The sequence below is a fragment of the Cydia fagiglandana genome, chromosome 17 (genome assembly GCF_963556715.1).
Source record: "Cydia fagiglandana chromosome 17, ilCydFagi1.1, whole genome shotgun sequence".
In the NCBI taxonomy this organism is placed as follows: domain Eukaryota; kingdom Metazoa; phylum Arthropoda; class Insecta; order Lepidoptera; family Tortricidae; genus Cydia; species Cydia fagiglandana.
The window spans coordinates 74,852-99,959 of NC_085948.1; the positions used below are offsets into that span (position 1 = coordinate 74,852).

At 41.6% G+C, this 25,108-nt stretch overlaps 2 protein-coding genes across 3 annotated transcripts; both read left to right on the top strand.

The window, feature by feature from the left end:
* The first annotated feature begins 1,881 nt into the window (after positions 1–1,881).
* Positions 1,882–11,089, top strand: LOC134672781 (microsomal triglyceride transfer protein large subunit-like). 2 transcript variants are annotated; one of them, XM_063530724.1, is made up of 11 exons: positions 1,882–2,178; positions 2,638–2,835; positions 3,358–3,456; positions 3,770–3,934; positions 4,044–4,196; positions 7,322–7,485; positions 7,801–7,954; positions 8,104–8,268; positions 9,164–9,310; positions 10,339–10,474; positions 10,895–11,089. In XM_063530724.1, exons 1-11 carry the CDS (start codon positions 1,969–1,971, stop codon positions 11,083–11,085), a joined length of 1,782 nt encoding a protein of 593 aa, XP_063386794.1. In that variant the 5' UTR covers positions 1,882–1,968; the 3' UTR covers positions 11,086–11,089. The 2 variants fall into 2 exon arrangements, with proteins under 2 accessions (XP_063386794.1, XP_063386795.1); XM_063530725.1 differs by having other exon boundaries at positions 10,342–10,474.
* A 2-nt stretch (positions 11,090–11,091) lies between these two features.
* LOC134672847 (uncharacterized) lies at positions 11,092–20,533 on the top strand. The gene is made up of 6 exons (XM_063530801.1): positions 11,092–11,203; positions 11,506–11,642; positions 11,994–12,167; positions 13,316–13,894; positions 18,528–18,745; positions 18,857–20,533. The coding sequence occupies exons 1-6, from the start codon at positions 11,146–11,148 to the stop codon at positions 19,008–19,010; spliced, it is 1,320 nt and encodes a 439-aa protein (XP_063386871.1). The 5' UTR covers positions 11,092–11,145; the 3' UTR covers positions 19,011–20,533.
* Positions 20,534–25,108: the final 4,575 nt, after the last annotated feature.

Below are 25,108 nucleotides of genomic sequence, written 5' to 3' on the forward strand. Positions count from 1 at the left end.
TAAAATGTATACTTTCCTCAAAAAATGTAAAAAACTGTGAACCGGGACATATTTCATGCAAAAAGGGTGGGTTGTGTCAGGGGGAGGGGAAGGGACGCTAGTGTGCGTAAAGCACCATACCCTAAGGTATCATACTACATTCATAAAAGGCTGGCTATAATTAGTTTTTCAAAAAGCACAATTTGACCGAATATATGAAAGAGGGTCATTGTTGTTGTAAAAGGTGTGCAGGAAATGATACGTTTCTGCACTAGAGCAGTTTAGGTTCCAATTCCAAGTACGATTTTATTATTCTTTTTACAATAAGCAATTGAAATTTGGGTATAAATGGATTTGTTATACAATTTCCATTCTGATATTTGACTCCCCATTCCATAAATTACTTTTGGCCAAATTGTTAATTGAAAATACCTACTTTAAAAAAATACCTACTCTCAAAAACACCTACTATAAAAATGTATTTAAAAAAACACATGCATTTTACTTTCCTCGTATGCGAAATGAAAAGTAGAGTGTTTTAACTCGGGTGAAAGGCAGCATTTTTGAAAAAAAACCAGGCAAGTGCGAGTCGGACTCTCGCACGAAGGGTTCCGTACCATAATGCAAAAAAAAAAAAAAAAAAGCAAAAAAAAAAAACGGTCACCCATCCAAGTACTGACCACTCCCGACGTTGCTTAACTTTGGTCAAAAATCACGTTTGTTGTATGGGAGCCCCATTTAAATCTTTATTTTATTCTGTTTTTAGTATTTGTTGTTATAGCGGCAACAGAAATACATCATCTGTGAAAATTTCAACTGTCTAGCTATCACGGTTCGTGAGATACAGCCTGGTGACAGACAGACGGACAGACGGACGGACAGCGAAGTCTTAGTAATAGGGTCCCGTTTTACCCTTTGGGTACGGAACCCTAAAAATATCATCTACTAATGTTATTGTTATGCACAAGCAGAAGATATTATAGAATCTTGTTTATTTACAAGAAGATGAAATTTTTCTCCACATACCTATATATTTTTGAGAAAAATATAGCTAGGTATTTTAGTTTAAAAATCATTGTTACAATAAATATAGGCTTTTCCAGAGAACATTTACCGAAACGAAAGCAGAATTCACAAGGGTTTTCGGTGGACGACCGTAACGCGAATGATTGTTTGGACTGACCTTTCTATAAATATATAAATGTATTTTATTGTGTAATAATCATAATAATTATTAAGTTATATTAAATCTGGGAATGAAATTATATCAGAAAGGAGGTATACTCGTAACATGCTTTGTGCATTAAATATACCTCCCTCTATTGAGTGAAAATAAAACAAAATACACAGGTAATCTGTGTTGCGGTTTTAAAGTGCCATCTGTTACACCTTTGACAAATTAAAAATGATTACTTGTCAAATGAAGTCGCCATGTTAGAATTACACCGATACTATAAGCATCACTCACACAAACAAGCAATGAGGCAAAATTTTACCAATATTCAAAGGCTTTTTTCTTAATAATTTTAATCAAAATCTAGTATTTTTTTACGTTAAGCGAAGATAGAAATGTATATACTACCCAAACATTACATATACAAGTGAAGAAACCCTATATAATAGGAGCTAGGGTGCCAAGAAAGTTGTATGAAAATCGAGCAAGGAGAACCACCTTAAACGTTGTCTCAAATAGCGGGGAAACGTCACTGTCATAGTCAACATGTCAACATGGTCAACTCGTACTCGTAACATTTTATTACCGTCTCTGTCACTAAATAAGTGTAAAACAAAGACAGAGTATCATGTTTCGATATGGAAACAAAAGTATCGATAGCGTAATGACGTAAACAGATAACAAAGTTCTACCAAAGCCGCCAAAGCCGGCAAGTTTGACAGTTTACGAGCAATATCCGGAGACACGGGACGTGTCCCTATTTGTCCAGAACGCGCGGCAGCAGTGTGACGTGACGTGGACGCGAAGTGCTAACGATGCTGGTGTTGTTGTGCGCGTGCGCATATCTGGCTGCGGGCGCAGCGGAGCCGGCGCCGGCGCTGCAGGGCGCCTCGCGCTGGTCGGTGGCGTCCAGCGTGCTGCTGAGCGACGCGGCGACCACGGGAGGGGAGCTAGGGTATCGCCTGCAGGCCGCGCTCACGCTGCGCGCGCAGCCGCTGGCACAAGGGCTGTTGCTGCACTTCACGGTACTCCTGCGCATCCTATACTACCGGCTTGTGCATAACTTAAAACTTCTTATATCATACTCATGTGCTCTCTCTTCCCATATTTACATTATGTTATATGATTGATTAATAATTATTAAGTATGTTATGTTCATGAACATAATCATATAATACTTCATAATCAATTGGTCTAAGTTTATAGGTCAAGGTAAAGTAAAAGAGTGTTAAAAGTACAATGTTGCATACTCAGGTTGTTCCGGCGCGCCGTGTGCTTGTTTGCCACCGGCATGGTATAAAAACAAAAAGTTTTGTTGTTGTAAGTTATTACCTTTTTATATACAAGTTTAGGATTAATTAATTAAGTCTGTTTTAAACACAGTCAGTTGAGTCTACAAGGTGAAACTATGCCACACTATACAGAAGAGCACTAAAAAAATATTATCATAATTTCACATATTATAAGAAACCCGCATTTTGCAGCTGGAGTCTCCCCAGCTGATGCTCCGAGGCAAGCACCAGAATGCGGAGTTCCTCCCGAAGCCTTCTATATGGGACTCCATGCCCAGCTCCGAGTTCCTAGCTGTGTGGAGTGAAGGCCACATTACCGAGGCCTTTCTTGACCCATCTGACCCTCCTGATGTGCTGGACTATAAGAAGGCTCTCATCAGTTTGTTCCAGGTTATTAATCAGAATAAATATCTTATTTACAGACTAACACACATACAATAGTAATAATCTTAAAAACCATTAATCATCATTAAATGTTTAGATGATTTAATTTAGTTTTGGTTTAATTAAATATTTAAAATATGGTTTTGATATGCATAATAACTTTAATAACTTAGTTAATGATAAATACACGTAATTATCTTTTGATGTGATAATCACGTAATAATCTTTGTATAATGAGTTTGTGATGATCACAAACAAATATTGCAACAAATGATAAACACATGCAGCAATTAGGTGTGGGTTCAATTAAATATACGAGTAAGATGTCTGAAGTGCATAATAATTTAGTCAGTTGATGATGTAGTAGGATGCAAATAAGAACCTCTATTTCCATCTCTAAATACTGTTTTGAATACAAAGAGATTTTCTTTGGATAATGCTTTATGGTGATTACAAAGTACCATGCCAACAAATACAGCTCCTATGTAAAAGAGATCAGTGGTGAAAAATGTATTGTTTGTTGTTCAGTTCCAAGTAGAGGAGGGTGAGCGCAATGAGACAGACGTGTCGGGCTACTGTCACGTGCACTATGATGCCGTCTCCGAACTGGTCTTCAGGAAAAGCAAGGTTTGTATTTATAAATATGCTGGAATTATATTTTTCGAAGACATAAAATATTTACCTATTATATATTTAATATGTACTTAAATAGATTATTTTTCTTACCTACCACGTTTTTATATGTAAGTGTCCTAAGTAAGAGTCTTAGACACCATTTTCAACTGGTCAAGATAATAAGATTAGCAATTTCTCACATATTAGTGTAGGCCATATATGAATGAGCATACCCAAAAATAATCTAGAAAATCTGACTTATGGGTTTTATACCTAAAGTTAGATTTAAATACCCATCTAGGTACTTTCATGATGTTGTCTCCAGATGCAATGCACGTGGCAAGAAACGGTAGACGAGGACGAGAACGACGGGTGCGCGGAGCGGCGGCGAGTGGTGCGCTACCAACTTTCCTCGGCCGGACTCCTCGACACCATCACCGCCGACGAAGTGCTGCTCCTGCGCGGCACCGACCGCGCACACGCGCTAAAGGTTCATCAATGTTTCTTTTCTTGTGATCATTCGCAGTCATCATCTCGCTGGTTCTAATCATTGTTTTCTAATACACATTCCTGTATATAATTTGAGAGTGTTTTCCTAGGCGCGCGCACTGCACATGCTGGGCCGCGCGGGTGCGCCCGCGCCGGCGCCCGCGTCTCCTGCAGATCTAGCCGCTGCGCGAGGGCGGCTACCCGCCCTGCAGCCCACACCGCTACCGCTCGAACTGAGACCCGAATCCGATGATGAGCCAAAGGTACTTCTCTCTCTTTCACAGGTTTTGTTGGGGTTTTCCAAGGCAAACGGCTATCGGTTCTTCAATCTTTTCTCTCCATTTTTGTTTACTGGATTGTGAACTTATTTTTAGAATGGCTAATAGAAAACCACTTTTTGCCCCAAAATTGTTCAACTTTTATGCCAAATACTTATCTCGAAGACAATGAACTTTGAAGTTAATCTGGGATACTATATAGTTTAAAGCCGTTGTTGTTAATATGATGAGCTACAAAAACATTAGAAAACTAAGGGATTCAGTTCGAAGGTCATTGGGGCATGGGATCCCCTTAACAGACGGACAGAGTTACTTGTGCATTATAAGTATTACATAGTAGTGATATCGATATAACAGATTAGATAAAATAAATCTTTCACACAAGCCAAGCCAAATGAAACCTTATATCGTATATGAAAGACACAAGAACTTTGAGTAACAAAAGCTTTCCCAATTATCTGTACCTACGTAATGTTAATTTAACAGCCCATGTCGTAACGCCACGTCAGCGTCAGCGCGGCGCGTCTGTTAAACCAATGTGTCGCGTCCGTGAACTTAGTTTGTGGAGATAGCGCCGCTTATCTCACGCGCACTGACCCCTGCCCGAGCTGTTGACACAGTTTAGGCACTACTATGTAAACCTTGTCGTTACGGGATAAGGTATATCAATAGTCAGTTAATTTTTGCTGTATCCACGCGGTTGGCGACGGATCGGATATGTATCATTCACACAAGAATACTCAACAGCTACGACCGAAATTACAATGCATTTATATTCCTGCTAGTCATGACTCATGACATTTAGGGTCGCAATTATTGGAGTCAGTCGACCACTCAAGAATATGAAGAACAAATACCTAATACAAGATTTGTATGATGTAAGGTATCAATAGAAATTCAAATGATTTCAAATTATAAGGTACCTTCTTAATTTTTAGACAAATAGCGTCAATTAGAACCAAGAATGTTACGGAAAACGGGCGTTTCCTGCGGACTAGTATACTTTTTCCAATCCTTGCATTTTATAGCTTTTTAAGAAGTAGAAGGCAGCAAGAAAATAAGGCCCATTTACTTGATGGTGTCCACAGCAATGACGCTAACTCTGCTACTAAAAAGGTTTTGAAACCTGCTGCAGTGTTGGAGAATAAACACAACACTTTACAGGTTATGCGCCGGTTTAGCTCTCCATTTCATGTTTAGGTACATTTCAGGTGCATTTGTAATGTAGGTATATTATGCACTATCGGTTGCAACATCACGGCTGTGTTAAGTATTTATACCTAGTTTACGAGTTATATCGCTTCATCTGGCCGACTCCACTTGTAAACGGATGTCGTGAGTGTCATTACTACTGTTTTGATATGGCTATTGTTCTATAGATTTATCCTAGGTACACACATATTTTATTGTTAATTTTTATTTCTCTTTATTGAGCCTTTATACGGCAGAGGGAATATATTTTCCATATGATTTTGAACTTTGTGTCAAAGTGATAGGGTTAAATTTTACATAAATTCTGACATCCTTAAGCCTTATAATTTAACGGTTAATCCTGCAATTAAGCTTTTTTATTGCGTTCGCTCTTGGAACCTAATCCCAAAAATTGCGCAGGCCTTGGGTACAAAAGTGACTGCCATCCATCTGACCTTCCAACCCAGAGAGTCCTAAGCCATTTACTAACTGAGAACGAGGCCTTTTAGGGGATAATTTGGTTGGTTACAAGAAACTCTTTAAACTCTCGCGTTTTGTACACATATTCAATTACACAAACGGGTCTACCGCGATATAATTTCATTCTTTTTACCTTTAATTCCGACGTTTCAGCTGAGTTGCACCAGCTGTGGTCACGCAAAGACCACAGCTGTCTTTCCGTGACCACAAACTCATTCGTACAAGTCGGGGTACCTACGATACTTATAATATTGACGTCAACATATTTTTATGAGCTCTGGCAACCAATCGTTGCTGCTAAGTAGCTATTTTTCCACAACCAACCACACCCACAAGTCCAGAGATGTGAAAAATACTTTATAAAAAGTATTTAAATACAAAATACAAACACTTCCTTGATAATACTATTTCAAATGCAAAATACAAAATAGTTTTTGAATTTGTATTTAAATACAAAATACGAAATAGGTATTTTCAAAATACTTTTTAAAAATACAAATACTTTGCGATAAAAGGTACTCTGAGTAGTGAATACCTAGTCTGAATTAAAAAGTATTACTCGGAATTTCCGAGTTGAAAAGACTCTCTTTATTCTTTGAAATCAATCCTCTATCTAAAGTGCCTAGTTGTTTGCTCATATTAACCGGTAGGATGTAGGTATGGATGACGGTTTTTAACAGCCAACTTTTAAAGCATTAGTAATGTTTTACAGCTAGTATTATGCCTCTCGTTAGTGTAATGAAAACGTCTCGTTTGTGTTTCACCAGGGCAGAAAAGTTTGTTCTCCTCTCGTGCCTTGAAACCCTCGCAACACTCAAGATTCCACTTTTTTAACCACTCGGTACGCTTGTGGTCATGTGCGACGTTACTAAACAGATTCAACAGTTCCATGTTAAAAGAATGAGAGAGTTGCCAGGATTGTAACATCAGAAGAGATTGTAACTCCTACCTACATTACCTACCTACTATACCTCGTTTTTTTTAGCATTAGAAATTAGGTAAACAATCGTGATGTGTCTTTTAAATTGACAAAAACATTAAAAAAAAAGTTACGGCAAATATGTAACAATTATGAATCTAATACGATCATTTATATTCTTTTGCTTTCATAAGTAATAGTTTTTGATTTTTAAAAAGCGTTTTTCAATTAAAAGACATGTCAAGATCGCTTACCTTCTTTCAAGTTCTTTCTAATGCTAAAAAAAACGAACTATACGAGTATAAAGTATTTTGTATTTTGAAAATAGAAAATAGGTCCCAAAAACTATTTCAAATAAAATACAAAATAGTTTTCTTCAAAAGGTATTTAAATACAAAATAGGTATTTTGCATTTTAAATACAAGTATTTCAAATAAGTCACATCCTCACAACACCCACAACCCACAACCTCAACCTCAACATGTCTCTGCCCACAACCTCATGATTAGTAATTGCGAAGGAGTCCCTGTCCTCGGCACTGTCAGCGCACCGCGCGGCCGTCGAGGAAGCGCGCGCCGGCAGCGCGGAGGCGGCCGCGGCCACGCTGGCGTTGCTGCCCGCCATACGTGCCGCCACGGCTAAAGAGCTGACAGCTCTGCTCGACCATCCCGATACTGACGAGTTGTAAGTGTTTATGACCCTCAGTTGCTGTTGTTGCCCGGATTGAGGACAGCTTCAACTAAGGAGCCGACAACTTTGCTCGACCATCCCAAAGCTTAAATATGCTAAAATTAAAGGGTCTCATTAGATTGCACTTTCGCAAAAGAAAATACTAGTCTCGAAATGAATCACTAAAACGTAACTACTTTTATCTAAGTATACTTATTTTGTTTTTGAACTGTTACAATTTCCTAAAGTAACAGGTTATTTGACGATAGTATTTTTTTTATAATCCAGTAAGAAATGTTTTTTAACGATACAGTTATTTTACGTTTTCAGAGAAGGCCTAGTCCGCGTACTCGGCCTGTCGGGGTCACGCGGCGCACATTTGGCTGCGCGTGAGACGCTACAACTGCAGGCTAAAGAACCGCCACGAGAACACCTCGGCAGGGAATATCTCGCCGCACTGGCTATAGCGCCGCAGGTGGAGGAGGTACGTCGGGGGAGCGGGAGGGGGGGAGGGGACGCTACAACTGCAACCTAAGTGACTGTCGCGAGAATATCTCGACCAAACTGTATTTTAATCGTGTGTTTATAAATTGTGATTCCTTGAAAGTATCGGTCGTATGTTACTCTGTTAAGTTCGTGGTCCGCGACGCGATGAAGCTCGGCGCCACGGGCGGCGCGCTGGCCCCCGCGGCGGCGCTGGCGGCGGCGGCGGCGGCGCGCCAAGCGCCCCACCCCGCCAGGGGGGCGCTCGCTACCGAGGTCAAGAACTCGCTCACGAGAACACTCTCCAAGTGCAAGGTACGTATTACATACAGTACCTAATGCACTCGTTACGATATTAATTGGGGTTGTTTGTGATGTAAAGTTTAGATATTGTTGAACAACTTGGCCGCTTCGATATATCTGTACGATTATACCGATTGATTCTTAAAAACTTTTAACACGGAACATGAGTACGAAAGCTAAAAGGCGGGCGTTTACTCAAACGTTCTCTACGTCGGAAATGCGTGAAGGTGAGTGCACAAAAAAATTGAAAACTACTTACGACAAGCGATTTCCGGAGTGACCTAATGCGACGATCATACGCGATATTTTAGTAAGGCTAGAGAACGATTGATTTTGCGTATAGATAAAAGATAAAAAATTGTTTATTGAAGTAGGCATATTACAATGCGCTTATGAACGTCAAATAAACCTTTACCGGCTCCAACCGTACACCTCTGCCCCGAGAAGATTTAAATCCCCCCTCAATTGGAGGAGGGTATCCCAATATATTATGGGACCGGCAACAAACTCGACGGGACACATCTTTTCAAAACATTATTACATCTTATAATTAACATGCATTACGAGTAATTAAGAAAAATACAATTTAAATTACTATAGAATTCATGCAATTATACTCAGTGAGTACATAACTTTATACAAATACGTAGCTCTTTCAGAAAACATATCAAATTCTTACAAAAGGAAAAGAAATAAAATCAATAAAAGAAATGAGAATACATATTATATGAATCTGACTGATTGTTATGAGATGCTTTCATACAATTTGAAGTGCTTTTTACCTGAGCTGAGTCACCTTTAACTCTACACATAATACAATGCTTTTAATTGCTACTTGTCGTTATTACAGTTTCTGTAGTTTCTATATTATTGCTACAAGCGGAAAAAATCTGTGATTGGTCGACAGGAGGACGCATGCTCCGCGGCGCGGATCCTCGCTCTCGGACAGCTCCGGAGGCCCGAGCTGGTCGAGCTGTTGCTGGAGCACGCCGAGACAGGCGCACGCGCGACCGCGCTCGCCGCCATCGCTGCACTGCGGGCTGTGGCTAAAGAGGTACCTTAGAGACGCTACTATAATACAATAGCACTATGGGCCGAGTCTAAGGTCAGGATTGCCGAGTTGTTAGAACACGCAGACACCGGCGCGGGCGCAACACCCCTCGCCGCTATCGCTGCACTACGGGCTAAGTCTAACTAAATTAAAACAGCTGAACATAGCGGACCTTGATACCCGAGGTGACGCATATCTCGGCTACGGTCAATTTAACCCTTTGCTCACTAACCATAGGATAGGAGACATTCCGTATATCGTAAATAAGAAAGACCGCAGGAGGCCACTCAGTACAAGAGTAACAGTCCTTAGGTCACATAGATTGTAAGTTAGTTTTAAGTAGTTATTAAGAACACAACAAAGAACGTTCAATGATAGTTGTCCTTATATAAAGTAACTAACATAAATCAAATACACCACACTTGCACTGATCTCACCTAGACTTAAGCGAGCATACACCCCTGAGACTCGAACGGGAGCAGGGACACAAAATGTAACCGACAACTATGAAAACAAATCAATTTTGATTCTAACTAAATAGGTTACTCATGTCATACCATTGTCGACACTGGCAAGGGCCACTTCCAGGGTTAGCCACTAACCGGAGTTACCAGTACAATGTAACCCTGGGTTAACAGTTAACTCTGACTTCCGAGTTAGTGGCTAACCCTGCATGGTGCAAGTGGCCCTAACTGAATTGGTAAACCTCATCGCAAAGACATGATCCAGATTAATTATACCTACTTTTAGTCTTACAAAAGTACCTACAAAAAAAAGTCTAATAACACTTTAATTTATTACAAGAGATCGACCCTTTGCATCTACATCATTAAAATCTGCTGCCTTTTTCTGTTGACAATTTGTTTCGCTAGACTATAAGCCAGTTGCACCAACCACATTTGACAGACTGATCAACGTCAGCCGGCGCGCCCCGGCGCCTTACTATGAAACTTTCCATACATAAAAATTTAGCGAACTCTTTAACGATACGAACAGTTTGGTGCAACCGACCCTATGAGATGTAATGTCAGCAGGGCTACTACGGCGTGCAGCGCCGCCGGCTGGAGGCCGTGGCGCTGGGGCTCGGCAGCCCGCGGCCGCTGGCCGTGCGCGCCGCCGCGCTCGAGCTGGTGCTGTTCTCCGCGGCCGAGCGCCCGCTCTCCCTGCGTACGTACCCTCTATTCACAGTCTGACCGACCTAACTCTGCGCCCGCTTTGCAGTATTCACTGCACTAACTTCAAAGTTTCAAAGGAATTTATTGTTTATCCCCTCGTATGCTTAAAATCTCTCGTCTTCAATTATAAACTTGACAGGCCGTATATATACGAGGGGTTAGTGCATTAGGCATTGCCACATCGTTTTGCTTGCCAACTCTCACTTGTTTCTCTCTAGAACGTGAATTTTGAATGAACTTACCGCTCGAGGGGATTCCTATGCGTTATAAAAGCGAGTTTGAGAGTTCTTAAAATGTCATTTTAGTCTCATTCTGAAAAAAAAAACAAATAACAAGCCCAACGTTCAAGTTCAAATTAACAGTGGAAAAATTAAACTTGTTATTTAACTTGAGTACCATGGTCGAATTACAGTGGGAGTAACGCGGGGGCTCCGCGAACACGGGCCGCGCGAGCTGCGGCGGCTCTGCTGGCTGCGGCTGCTGCAGCTGGCCGAGACCCGCGCCGAGCTGGCGATGCTGCTGCCCTCGCTGGACCCCAGGCCTAGAGACTGGTTCCGGAGGGCGCACGATGGTAGGTTACTACTGCATGGTAGCAGGTACTGACTGCGGCGGCTCTGCTGGCTGCGGCTGCTGCAGCTGGCCGAGACCCGCGCCGAGCTGGCGATGCTGCTGCCCTCGCTGGACCCCAGGCCTAGAGACTGGTTCCGGAGGGCGCACGATGGTACGCTACAAGATCAATACTCCATAGTGCGGATATAATTTTAGTGTCAATGTGCCCACGACATGTTTGTCACACCGATGTTTCATACGGTAATCAAATCAATCGCTGTGTGTCTTGAAAATACTTAGACGTAATCATGGCAACGAATTCCAAGGAAAAGTTGTTAGCCCAAACAAATCGTTGCAAATCGGACTGGATTCTGTCGCCGCTGCGGGGTGAGGTAATTCCTTTCGGAGCGGGGCGGGGCGAGGCATCCTGTATGAAAAACATACTGAAATAGTGTTACTTATATTCTGACACAGGCACGTCGTCGGTGCTGCAGCGTGCAGCGCACTGGGCGCGGCTGGACTCCTCGCAGCTGGCCAGCGCGGGCGTGCTCAGCCGAGGCAAGGTGGAGCTGGCAGCACACACACCGCTCGAACAACTACATCTGCTCACCGTCAGTAACACACACCTCTAATACTTTACATCATCCTCTAGTTAACCGCAAATTAAATAAAACATGCGACGACATGTTTTCGTTTGTCGAAATAAAGATCCTAAAATTAATTTACTAGCATTCCTTGCCGGAGTCCGCACAGAATCCGCTCGACTTTGCGGACACCGTTGTGACTCTGAACACGTTTAGTCCGCTTTGCTCACTTTTATTTATTTAGACGAAGCATTTCTTTGAAGTTTGCCATTGCGAGTTAAACGAAATCCTTACGGAGCCGTCTTTAGTAAGTACTTAATAGTGTAAATTATAAATTACCTCACTCGTTTGAGAATATGTGTGTCCGTTTGTCTGCAGGTGGAGATATGGACGCGCGGCATGGAGTCATTCGCGACGCCTCCAGTGATACCCGCCGCGGCGAGAGAGGCGGAGGACGAACTAAAACCGGAGGAGGAGGAAGCCGTCGAGGGGGGGCTAGCGCTCACCGTAGGGGGGGTCAGGAGGCCTGACGTCACGCTCTTCAACGGACAGGTACACACAATAGACACACAACGATCCGACGAAGCTTTGCAGGGGAGGGGAGAAGGTGCGAGCGCGCGCTTCTATGCTTTCCGTTTCTATATACGTACCCACCGTAGCACATTTCAATAATTGAAATAGAACGGAGTGTCGTAACACCAATGACCGGGTGTAAGGTCTCAAGTGTTCGTGTATGATTTACCCATTTATAATTAATATGTATGTCGGATACCGATGGTCCTAAAGGCGGTGGGCGCGTGGGGGCAGCACCTAGATGTATTACTTCACAGCTAAACCAGTATGCTACCAGTGCATGAAATAAACACTCGGACTCGTTAACCATACTAGTGCCTACTATATTTCAGGACTAAATGTTTAAAAGAAGTAATTGCTATTTTTTTACTTCATAGGATTTGAAAATGAAAAGATCACATAAAACCGTTAAAATCTTTATTCAAGTCAAACTAGGCCGGCTACAATCCTAGACATATGGCCTAAGAAGATTTAGCCCTATATGGGACCGGCAACAAACTCAGAGGGACAAATCTTTTCAAAACAAGTTAAAACAACACATAACACATCCTTTCTTTATTTCACAAAAGTAAGCTTCTAATGAAACATAAGAAATCAAAATAACACTTGAAATAAAACACTTAGCTAAATGGTTAAAGAACGCTAGATTCTATAAGCTATCAGAATAATCCTTCAGGAACGTAGCGAGTTAGGCACGAGGTTGGCTAACGAGTACGTCCGATCTCTAGCGCGGTCCGATCAAGAAGAACTACCAGCGGCGGAGCCACACTGCTCCCGCCTCAAGTCAAGTTGGCAAACCTGCTCGACCAGTCTACCAACATACCGACAAAAATACCAACTCGTGCCTACGCTCACTCAAGAGAAATCTCTCGACGTTCCAAAGCCTTCTACCTGTCATTTTAGTTCAACAACACGCCAATAGATGGCGTTACTCTCTATGCAACTTTATTTCAACAATGCGCCAATAGACGGCGTTACTCTCTACGCAACTTTATTTATTACGTTACAACCAAATAATACGTAGCTCAACATTGCTAATCGATCTAAAATAATGAACTATAACGCTGCAATACGTCTTTCTGGTGTCAGGCTCCGACATGTATAAGTTTGTTCGTGTGGTGGTCCAGGGCGAGCTGCTGGGCCACATCTGGTCGGGCGCGGGCTCGGCGCCGACGCCGGTGCTGCGCGCCGTGCTGCCGCGCGCGCACGCCGCGCGCCGCTACGCGCTGCAGGCCGGCGCCGTGCTGCGCGCCACGGGGCGGCGGGCGCTGGCGCTGGCGCAGGACGCGCAGGTAACGGGCTCGGCGCCCACGCCGGTGCTGCGCGCCGTGCTGCCGCGCGCGCACGCCGCGCGCCGCTACGCGCTGCAGGCCGGCGCCGTGCTGCGCGCCACGGGGCGGCGGGCGCTGGCGCTGGCGCAGGACGCGCAGGTAACGGGCTCGGCGCCCACGCCGGTGCTGCGCGCCGTGCTGCCGCGCGCGCACGCCGCGCGCCGCTACGCGCTGCAGGCCGGCGCCGTGCTGCGCGCCACGGGGCGGCGGGCGCTGGCGCTGGCGCAGGACGCGCAGGTAACGGGCTCGGCGCCCACGCCGGTGCTGCGCGCCGTGCTGCCGCGCGCGCACGCCGCGCGCCGCTACGCGCTGCAGGCCGGCGCCGTGCTGCGCGCCACGGGGCGGCGGGCGCTGGCGCTGGCGCAGGACGCGCAGGTAACGGTGCCGCCCGAGTATAGCAGCCGCATAATGAACTACGAATACGCTCGAAGCTGGAATATAAAAGCTGCATAAGTGCTGTATGAGCGTCTTTTCGGCTTTTATAACTCTTAAATGGACACAGATTTAGGCAGCCTCGAGTTCACTTAGCCGCTTAAGAGCATTGTGGCGGCGATTTAACGGAATTATAAGGGGTAACGGGAGTTATGAGAGGTGTATATTGACCGGGTGAGAGACCTCCGGTTACCCTTTATTCGGTTAATATGTCACATGTGCGCCCTAATACCGGGAAAGATTGACGTTGGGCTGAATAAAAGATAATTATTAAATATTAACATACTTTTACACCTCTGCCTTAAAAAACAGCTAGATATTATTTAGTTTAGTGACGACGACGCAGAGGTGAACATATTTATATTGAAGCAAAAACGTTTAGCGCAACGACACCATAAGTCATTTTGTTAAAGTGTTTAGTTAAATGTTAGTACTTGATCTTTTTTATATTAATGCGAGAAAGATGTTTGGGAATGCAAGTTTATTGACATTATATATATATATATACATTATCTAAAAAAAATTCAGTGCGCCACGAAAATAATCAGGATTTATTTAAATTAATGATATAAATAAGCTATGTGTAAAAACTATTTCATACGTTATAGGAAGTACTAAACTAATGATTTAGGTTAAGAACTCATGCACAAAATCTTATTGTTACCCTTAAAAGTCTCTGCCGAGCATCTTTTTTTAGAAGTCGTATTACATCATTCCAAAGTTCTTCTAGGCGTTTTTTACAGCCCTTCCTCCAGCATAAATTATTTCAATGCTCTGTATGATATATTAGTTGATATAACCCCCCAGTTTGACCATAGTATTCTCATGGGCGATTTCAACACCTGCCTCCTAAAAAATGATCTTCGCTCCTCTAAGCTTTATTCTCTTGCTACGTCCTTAAACCTAAGCGTCTTACCCCTCACAGCTACTCACTTCCCGCATAACGGTCCTCCTTCTTTATTAGACCTCATTATCACCTCTTCTCCAGACTTAGTTTCCTTTCATGGGCAGTTTAATGCTGCTGGCTTCTCCAACCATGATTTAATATACGCTGCTTTTAAAATCCGTCCTCCAAAACGTAGGCACAAAATTATAATGCGGCGAAACCTGCGGGACTTAGATTTACAAGCCTTTTATGCCGACTTATCTAATGCGGATTGGCAAGGGTTGGAGAGTCTTGCAGATATCGACATGAGGGTAAGGGCTTTCAATGATATACTGCTTGCGATTTTTGACAAACACGCGCCCTTGAAACCTACACGCGTCAAACACCTTCCTGCGCCGTGGCTCACGCCGGATATTAAGACGCAGATGGCCAAGCGTGATCGAGCTCGCGTAAAATTTCGACAAAGCCCTTCAGATAGTAATCGTCAGAAGTATCTATCGTTACGTAACCGCTGCAATAAGGTCTGCAGGGAGTCAAAACGTCGATACATCCACAGTTCCATTGATGAATGTCCCCCCGCTAAATTATGGAAGTTCTTAAAATCACTCGGGGTGGGCAAATCTCAATCTAGTTCATCCAGTATCCTCGATATAAATGGCATTAACCAATACTTCAGTACTTCACCAGTTACTCTGGACCGTTCCCTTAAACATTCTACCTTGTCACTTCTTGCAGCTTCTACAACCAACGCCAGCGTAGATCCTTTTGAACTCGGCTGTATTTCTGCACAAGAGACCCAAGCAATCCTCAAAACTATTAAAACGAAAGCCGTCGGTGACGATAACCTTAGTGTAGATATGCTCATGCTCGTGGCGGATTTTATTTCTCCTATCATCTCTAACATTATTAATTTCTCCCTTTCCAGTGGCACGTTTCCGGCATCCTGGAAGTATGCACATGTCATTCCTCTCCCAAAAACCTCCAATCCTGCATCTTTCTCCCAATATCGTCCTATCTCCATTCTTCCTATACTATCAAAAATTATTGAACATTTCGTTAACCGTCGCCTGCAATCCCATCTTAATAAAAATTCATTGTTTAACCCTCTCCAATCTGGGTTTCGCCCCGGGCATAGCACAGTCACCGCTTTGGTTAAAGTTACCGACGACATTCGTTTTAATATAGAGTGCAAAAAGCTAACTGTCCTTGTTCTTCTTGATTTTAGTAGTGCCTTCGACACTGTAGACTTTGACATCCTTCTAGGCACACTCAGCACTCTAAAAATCTCACAAACTTCCCTCTCGTGGTTTCATAGCTACCTTTCTGGCAGACGCCAGCGGGTCAGAGTAGATGACAAGCTGTCCGACTGGTGTGAGCTCACCGCTGGCGTCCCGCAAGGAGGAGTGCTTTCTCCCCTTCTTTTCTCTATTTTTATTAATGGCATCACCGAAGCACTTACATCATCATACCATCTTTACGCAGACGATCTTCAGATTTATGCAGCGGCCAGTATAGATGATCTTCCTTCATTGATTACTCAAATCAACCTTGATTTGAAATCCATACGGGACTGGGCGTGCAAATTTGGTTTGAAAATCAATGCTAGGAAGTCGCAGGCGATTATTATTGGTAGTCCTTATTATGTAAGCAAGCTTTCGGACATGGCGGTACCCGACATTTTGTTTGATGGGACTAATATCCCTCTCTCCTCTACTGTCCGAAATTTGGGTATCACCATGGATCAGACGCTTTCTTGGTCTCCCCATGTTGCTGAGGTGAGTAAAAAAGTTTTTGGATCCCTCCACTCTCTTCGACGGCTGCAGAATTTTCTCCCACTTCATACTAAACTGACTCTTGCCCGTTCGCTCTTGCTCCCTCTGCTAGACTATGGTGACGTTGCGTATCTGGACCTTAATGAGGAATTGCTGGATAAACTTGAGCGTTTACAAAATGTTTGCATCAAGTATATATTTGGCCTCCGTAAATATGATCACGTCTCCAACTTTCGCTCCCAGCTCGAATGGTTACCGATCCGCCGACGCAGAGATGTGCATGTCGTGTCGTTGCTGTTCAATATACTCTTCAACCCCCGTTCCCCATCTTACCTAACGGAAAGATTTAGCTATCTGGCTGAAGGAAGTGATCACCGTTTACGATCTAGCTGTAATCTCACGCTTACTATTCCGCCTAATAAGACGCGAACATATGCAAATTCTTTTACGGTGCGCGCTGTGAAGTTGTGGAACGAGTTGCCCCTGTCGCTCAGGCGGTCCCAGTCTGTGGCGTCACTCAAGGCTAATCTGAAGAAGCTTTGGCTTTCCAATCAGCGTGATCTGGTTAAGTACTAACCTTTATTTCTACTTTAAACTTGTATATATATATATATATATATTGTATTGTATTGTATGTATGCTAGTATGTATTTTATGTATTTTATTCGATAATATTATTTATGTATTTTATGAGTTGACAATACGTTAGTTTACTTTTTCTAAATATTACTGTACATCCCGTAAGTTTGTCTATCTGACCTGACTGGAGTTTTCCTCTCATCTAATCGAAGGTTAGCTGGAAGAGATCCCTTATAGGGATAAGTTCGCCTTTGTACTTCCATTACTGTAATTTATTTTTGTAAACCTGTGTTGTGTACAATAAAGTGATTACTACTACTACTACTACTACTACTACTACTACTACTACTACTACTACTAAAAGTTAGAAAAGTAATTTCAATTTTGTAGGTTATATACAATAAAATGGCGGTCAATGTTAAAAAGCAACGTGAACCGTTAAAATTCTAATATGCAGCATACGACTGTTATATATCTGATAAAGATACTTAAGTGAACCACTATAAAGTCCAAGTCGTTCTTTCGATACACTAGTGAACCTCTAAACAGTTATAAGGCATCTTGTGAACGTTTAAATAGCCGCTATACACACAGTCTCAATGGTAGTTTAATAGGCTGCTTAGCGGTAAACATGTTCAGCGCTAAGCCGAATTATGCGCCACATGTGTTCGATTATACGTCTATTGGTTTCATAATAGTTCACTCGCTCTCCCTTATAATAAGTCAGCGAAATAAAAGCTGCTTTAACGGTAAACATGTTCAGTGATAAGCAGTATTATGCGCCCCATGTGTTCCATTAAACGTCTATTGGCTTCATATTAGTTCACTCGTGCTCCCTTAAAAGTCAGTGTAATAAAAGCTGCTTAGCGGTAAACATGTTCAGCGATAAGTTGTATTATGCGCCACGTATGTTCCATTATACGTCTATTGGCTTCATAATAGTTCATTTGTGCTTCCTTAAAAAGTCAGCGTAATAAAAGCTGCATAGCGGTAAAAACGTTCAGCGATAAGCTGTATTATGCGCCACAGGTGTTCCATTATGCGTCTATTATCTTCATAACAGTTCACTCGTGCTCCCTTAAAAGTCAGCGTAATAAAAGTTGCTTAGCGGTAAACATGTTAACCGTCAAGCTGTATTATGTGCCACATATGTTCCATTATACGTCTATTAGCTTCATAATAGTTCACTTGTGATTAGTTATAGAGCTATCTGTGCTACTTGGGTGGCCACGTCGGGCACGAGTGCCTCCCCCCCTCCCCCGCGCCGCGTCACCCACCGCTACGCCTCATACGTAATATTGTTTTAAACAAGTTGTGAGCATGTTGTTGATGATTTCAGGCGCAAGTGTCCCTCTGGGGTCGCACGGCGCGCGCGGGGCTGGCGCTGCGCGGGGCCGGCGTCGAGACCTGGACCCTGCGCCTGCGCACCAAGTGGGGCGACGTCACGGCGCGAGCGCACGCGGAGATAGAACCGGAGCTCACTATCGCAGCGGCGCTAGATTTCTACGATAAGCCACAGTTGTGCGTGCATACCGCAGTTCCTGACTACACCTACAGGTATTTAAAAACGAACATTTTACTATTCGAAATTTGCCTGTCGCATCACGGAGACGCATTTGTAATGCACGGGGTATGTTACATAACTGATATGCGACGTTAATGTTTCAGCCGCAACGTGACGCTGGAGTCCGTGCTGGGCGCCGGTCTGCTGCGCGTGCGCCGCGCGCGGGTGACGTCACGCCGCGCGCCGGGCCGCACGCTCGCGCTCGGCGCGCCCAACGACGCCGCCTGCGCCGCGCTCGGCGCCGACCACCGCGAATAAACGTGCTACTGACGTGACCTCTATTCAAATCTATATTCTAGGACCTAGGTGATGTCCCTCCGCTTCCTAGCTCTAGGTGCGCCTAATAATGCAGGTCGGCGCCGGGAACTGGTGTGGGTCGCGTCCCTGGCTCTCGGCGCTCCTAATGAAATGGCGTTCTACTCGCGTAACGTCACGAAATGAGTGACGTCACCGCCTGTCACGGGCCGCACTTGGCGCTCAGCGCGCTGACGTTCGTGACTGATGTGAGCGTCAGTCGTAGTTGACGTCGCGTCGGAGCCCGTCCCGGCCCGACTTACTCCATATATCATACAAGAATAAATCAAAATGACTGACAATATTTATACTAAATCGCGTTCCTCTATATCAGTAAATGGCTGTCGCTGGATGGTGTCGCTAACGGCTTTTTCAGTTCCATCCATCTTGTTATGCGCTTAATCCTCTTGTCGGCCCATCTAGAGACCTGCGTCGGTGACGCCATTTAACAATAGACTAAATAAACTTTCCAATTTGGACACGACTTATTAGAGTTATTGTTAATTCTCTCCAAAATAATTTAAACCAAAGCTTATGAATATAATATTGGGTATATTTGACACTTTAAGTGTAAATGTATTGAGTTCTAAATTGAGCAGCTTTATGAACTATCAAAGAAAATAATATAAGACTGCTGATCTATCTGAAAATTTAGTTTTGAACAAACCTGGGGATCTAGCCAACATGACAATCGTACACCGATAAATGCCAAACAAAGAAAACATGTGAGATGACAGATGCTATGCAAAATTACATGATTCATTACCTATTTATTGTACCTATTGTAGTTTCGTTTGGTGTCCTGTATCCACCCATTGTTATCTTGGCTAATCCCCTGGATAAATAAAATAATTGGCGTTTTCAGGCAGTTAGAGTTATGTTTTAAACGAAATATTTTTTCAAATTATAAGTAAGACCCCAATCGCAAATTATCTGTGTCACCTAGGTATTTTGTGGTGGTTGCTGAATGCTGATGCATGAATACTTGAATAGCATAAGGTGGCCATTATTTTCTAGTGATTCAAATAAAATATTACTTTTAAATGGTTAAAAACGCTTATAACAATACAAAACTATTACATTCTAATAAATCTACAATATCTTTTCTACTTCTACACTTGTTATTTTATATTTTTAAGTATTTTTACTTTACTGTACACTGAGCTATCATAACATTAAAATATATTTATAACACCTTTATATGTTGTATGTGTAGTTTAACATGTTTGAATGTTCTGAGATGTAATTTTCAGCGCTAATCAATGATTCCTGATGTGATCGCAGGTGCCTTGTTGTATGTACATTTATTATGTGTAAGTGTTCTTCTGTTTATAGTCTACATTATTTTTCAATCGTATACTTTTTACTAAATCTTGTATTTTATAAATTTTATTCGAGTCTCAAATTAATTGTAAGTTTACTGAATGTTGTTGTAAGCTCTCTATTTAAGAAAAGAATCAATAAATAATTATAATTTTAAATTTAAATTGTTTTTCTTTAATATGTAGGTAGTTGATAAGCCAAACAATTTTGTGTTATAAAATTACTAATATTTCTTTTACCAAAAATATTTTTTTATCAAAAAAAAAAAATGCCGGGTTAGTATTGCCGATTTCGTTGAAAACAAAATTGCCTAAAATGTGACGTCACACCAGGTGGGGAGGGATTTGCAAAATGTGACCAAGTGTGACAAGGAGGGGGAGAGGGGTCAAAAAACCTAGAAATTCGTAAATTCGTGTGACGTAATTAATGGATGATCCCTAAGCTATGCTATCACAAATAATAATAATAACAAATATTAAAAAAAAAACGATGAATTATACCTAAACCTAATACAAATTTTAAACAATTTTGAGTTGCGATGCGGTTATGTTAAGTAAATACAATAATTTGGCCAAGTCCGAGATAGCTCGAGGCATTTAGTGTTCCGTACGGCTACCATCAGTTTGGCATTGACATAAACGATATCGTGAACGTAATTATATGTTAGTGCGCGCATATGCGACAAAAATCGCAGCGATTTTTAAATTGTGATTTGTCACATTTTTCCGCGATTGTTCGCGACGCGATTGTCGCAAAGTGAATTGCAGCATGCGGAGTTGTATGGCCCCGCGCGCACTATGATAATAAAATCGCACCCCGGCCGGACCTCAGTCGGCATTTCGCTCTCCAAACCCCAACATCTCGGCACCTGCATCTCCAATGGAGTCTCAAAATGAGACGCTAGATGTTGACCATTTAATTATGGAAATAGACGGGGATCACCTTTGTGTTATAAATGCTCAAAGTCATACAGCAATCGCATATTAAAGACACGTTTCATGACAAGCGACTGGTCGACTTTTTCATTTTCATCGCAGTGCGCGCAGTGCATTTTCTGCGATATATTACAGCGCGATTCTAAAATCGTGTCGCAAAAATTAATATCGTGGTGCGCGCTTGGCCTATAATACCTTAAAATGTATACTCCTTCAATTTGAATTTAGAACTCATTATTATTTTTTATTTGATTTTGTTTCTAGTTCTATCCCATATATATAGACTTTAATATTATTTAGAACTGCTAAAAAACAAGATCGGCTTACTTTAAATATTTCGTCAATTTTACCTTTGTTTCTAAAAACTGTGATATTTAACTGTCATATACTATTAATGTCTTCCAAAATTATTTTCTCGTAACAGGACTGAGGGGCTACCGCGTAAACCGAAATTCGCAATTTGCGGGGATCTTTCTCTTTTACTCCAATGAAGGCGTAATTAGAGTGACAGAGAAAAATGCTCGCAATTTGCGAACTTCTATTTTCGCTGTTATAGCCCTGAATCTTGTTGCTCACCGATCCGTTCCAAAATATACATAAGTACTGAATATAATTAATAGATATTATAATTATACAATTAATACAGAAATGTAATGGTACTTAATGAAAAGGAATATTGTGTATATTGTTTCGACGAATCAGATACTCTCAATAAAATCTATACATGAGGCCAAAGCTGTTCATAAATATTAAATGACTTTATTATTTCTATACGCCTTACTAACTCTATGTGTCCTATTGTGGAAAAAAAAACACAACGACAGTCAAGAACGGAATTCTTAATTTGAATTTTTCAGATTTCTGAGATGCCTAGTCCATTGCTTGGAAAGCCCGTTCGAAATTGAAACTTATTTGCAATATAAGAAGGTCGTATTTTGTAGATCTCTCTCATACTTATAGTAGGCTATTGAGGTAAAATTAAATATCCCACAAAAATAAGCAAGCAGAATTAAACTTTGTGTCAAAGACATAAGTCATAAATTTCAATGCCAAAGTTTTAACTAAGGATGTTTCTCGCCTAATATGAATTGACCAGTGTAAGCATCAGTAAGCTAGCCCTAAGCAACCAAAGGTCAAGCTGCAGTTGAAAAACTGATAAAGATAAAGTTAAGCTGATAATTTTCCCGCCGTCTCCATGCTTCTTTAAGTTGGGTATTGACTGGTCAGCTGCCTGTTAGCTATAGTTTTCGCGAAAATCGCCAGGACAGAGGTGAAAATTTTTGTATGAAAACTTGCAACTTTAAATGCATTTTTTGACGAAACTATTGCAGTCTAAAATGAAGTCAAAATCAGTCCATCTACTCAATTTTTTGCAAGCTTTCTAATGGTACCCCACACGATTCTTACAAATGAAAAAAGTTTCAGCCTACCCCTCTCAACCCCCTAAATTTCCCCCTTTAATAAGAAATAAGCAGTTTTGACTTATTCACAATATGAGTGGTGGTAATTGCTATAACTGTTCCAAATTTTAGGTATCTATGTCAAACGGTCTCTGAGAAAAACGTATTTAACTGATTTGCAAGACCGAAGTGATCCCATAAGTGTTCCGTAAACAAAGTTTTGTACGGAACACTAATAATACTAGTACGGCCATCTATTGAGTAGAATAGAAACACTAAAAATAGATAAACATCAATTTTAACCTGGCGGTGCCAACTTTTTGAGAAACGACCTTAAATAAGAAGGCATTTTTCGCCCGAGTCTACTATGGTCAAATGGTCTAGTGGCTTTTAGCTACTGAGTATAAGTCTAACAAGTTGAATAGCATGACAGGGTTCAAACCACGAACAAAGACTCATTTCTTTTTGTATTTATTTATTTAATTTGTTTCATCTTTTTGGTAATTTTATATGCCTTATTTTAAAATTTATTTTAAGTAAATGTGTTGTATTTGATTATTTCATGTAGGTATATCATTTCAATAAAATTTTGGAAACTTTTATTTTATACCTGGTCAAGCAAATCTTGTCAGTAAAAAAACCGGGCAAGTGCGAGTCGGACTCGCGCACGAAGGGTTCCGTACCATAATGCAAAAAAAAAACGGTCACCCATCCAAGTACTGACCACTCCCGACGTTGCTTAACTTTGGTCAAAAATCACGTTTGTTGTATGGGAGCCCCATTTAAATCTTTATTTTATTCTGTTTTTAGTATTTGTTGTTATAGCGGCAACAGAAATACATCATCTGTGAAAATTTCAACTGTCTAGCTATCACGGTTCGTGAGATACAGCCTGGTGACAGACGGACGGACGGACGGACGGACGGACAGCGAAGTCTTAGTAATAGGGTCCCGTTTTACCCTTTGGGTACGGAACCCTAAAAAGGCGCGAAATCCAAATGTTCTATGAACGATATCCCTTCGCGCCTACATTTTTCAAATTTGCCGCCTTTTTCTACTGACAAGATCTGCTTGACCAGCTATACTTCGTCGATAGTTGACTTCTTATGTACCTATTCCGCGATCCTAATTAGCCTCATGCATGACTTTTTTTTAATTATTTTAATCATTATTTATATCCTTTGAAAACCGGAAAATAAAAATACTTTTATAAATCTTCCCATAATATTATTAAAAAATAATTAAAATACTGAAAATATTTTACTCACGTAAGTTTAGTTTCGAAGAATAACATACGCTTAAAATAATTCAAAAGAGAATGCTAAAATTATAAAATAAAAAAAAACTGGCATTGTCGGGGTTTGAACCATGTATCTTAGCTACAATCTGATTTTTTTCAAAATAGAGGCTACGGGTGCCACGAGCACATGACAGTTGATGGTCGAAAACATTAGTTGCTTCTGAATGCCTTGTAATTCTTAATCGTTGCTCAAACAAGAATTTATTATTTAATTTCCAATCTTTTTTCAACAATAAACATTTCTCCGCTGCGCCCTCTAGGTTACTTTACTGTAACATTACGAATCTGCTGACATTTGACACTGACTTTAAGGTGACTTTAAGTACGTAAGTGTGCGTGAATGCAAGAAATTGCAATATTTTGCAGTTGGATTCCGGTAATAACGAAATGAGACAATGTTGAGTTGAACATGTCTCGATTTGGATGTAGTATTTTTTATAGTTTTCGCACATATCAACACATCTTATGAAACTTTGTATTTTGGGAGAAATAGTGAAAATCCACAATTCGTGCACAGTGACGCCATCTTTTGGCTGATAATCGGCATCCCATCCCTAGACATCCACCTTAAAGCGCCGAAGTTAACGAAATAAATGGCGCGAGTTTGTTTACATTTTAGAACTTTGACCGATCGTTAAATCCATTCATAATTTAGTTTTAACTGTACGGGTCGCGCTTTTTGGTGCGTGACTAACTAAACTCAAGGCCTATATTAATAACGATGTGTATTGTTCCATCACGAACTTGCACTTACTCGTATTCATAGTCATTTCCTTATTTAATTTTTAAGACGTGTACGTAATATAAAAACAATGTAAAGACGCAATTAGCAATCCATTCTTAAAATCATATGACATCACCACACCATCGCCATTCTAGCGAGGAACGGTAACGTAACGGCCGGCCTAGCCAAGGTTACAATCGTTATCGCTTCGCCAACGAAAAGCTTTATGTCTCTCTATCACTCTTCCATATTAGTGCGACAGTGATAGTTGCGTTTCGATCGCTACGGAGCGTGAGCGATTGTCAACTTGGCTACGCGGCCGGGACGGGACGAACGTGTGTGATCCAGTGTCCGCTTAACAGTGTTAATGGTTTCGATCT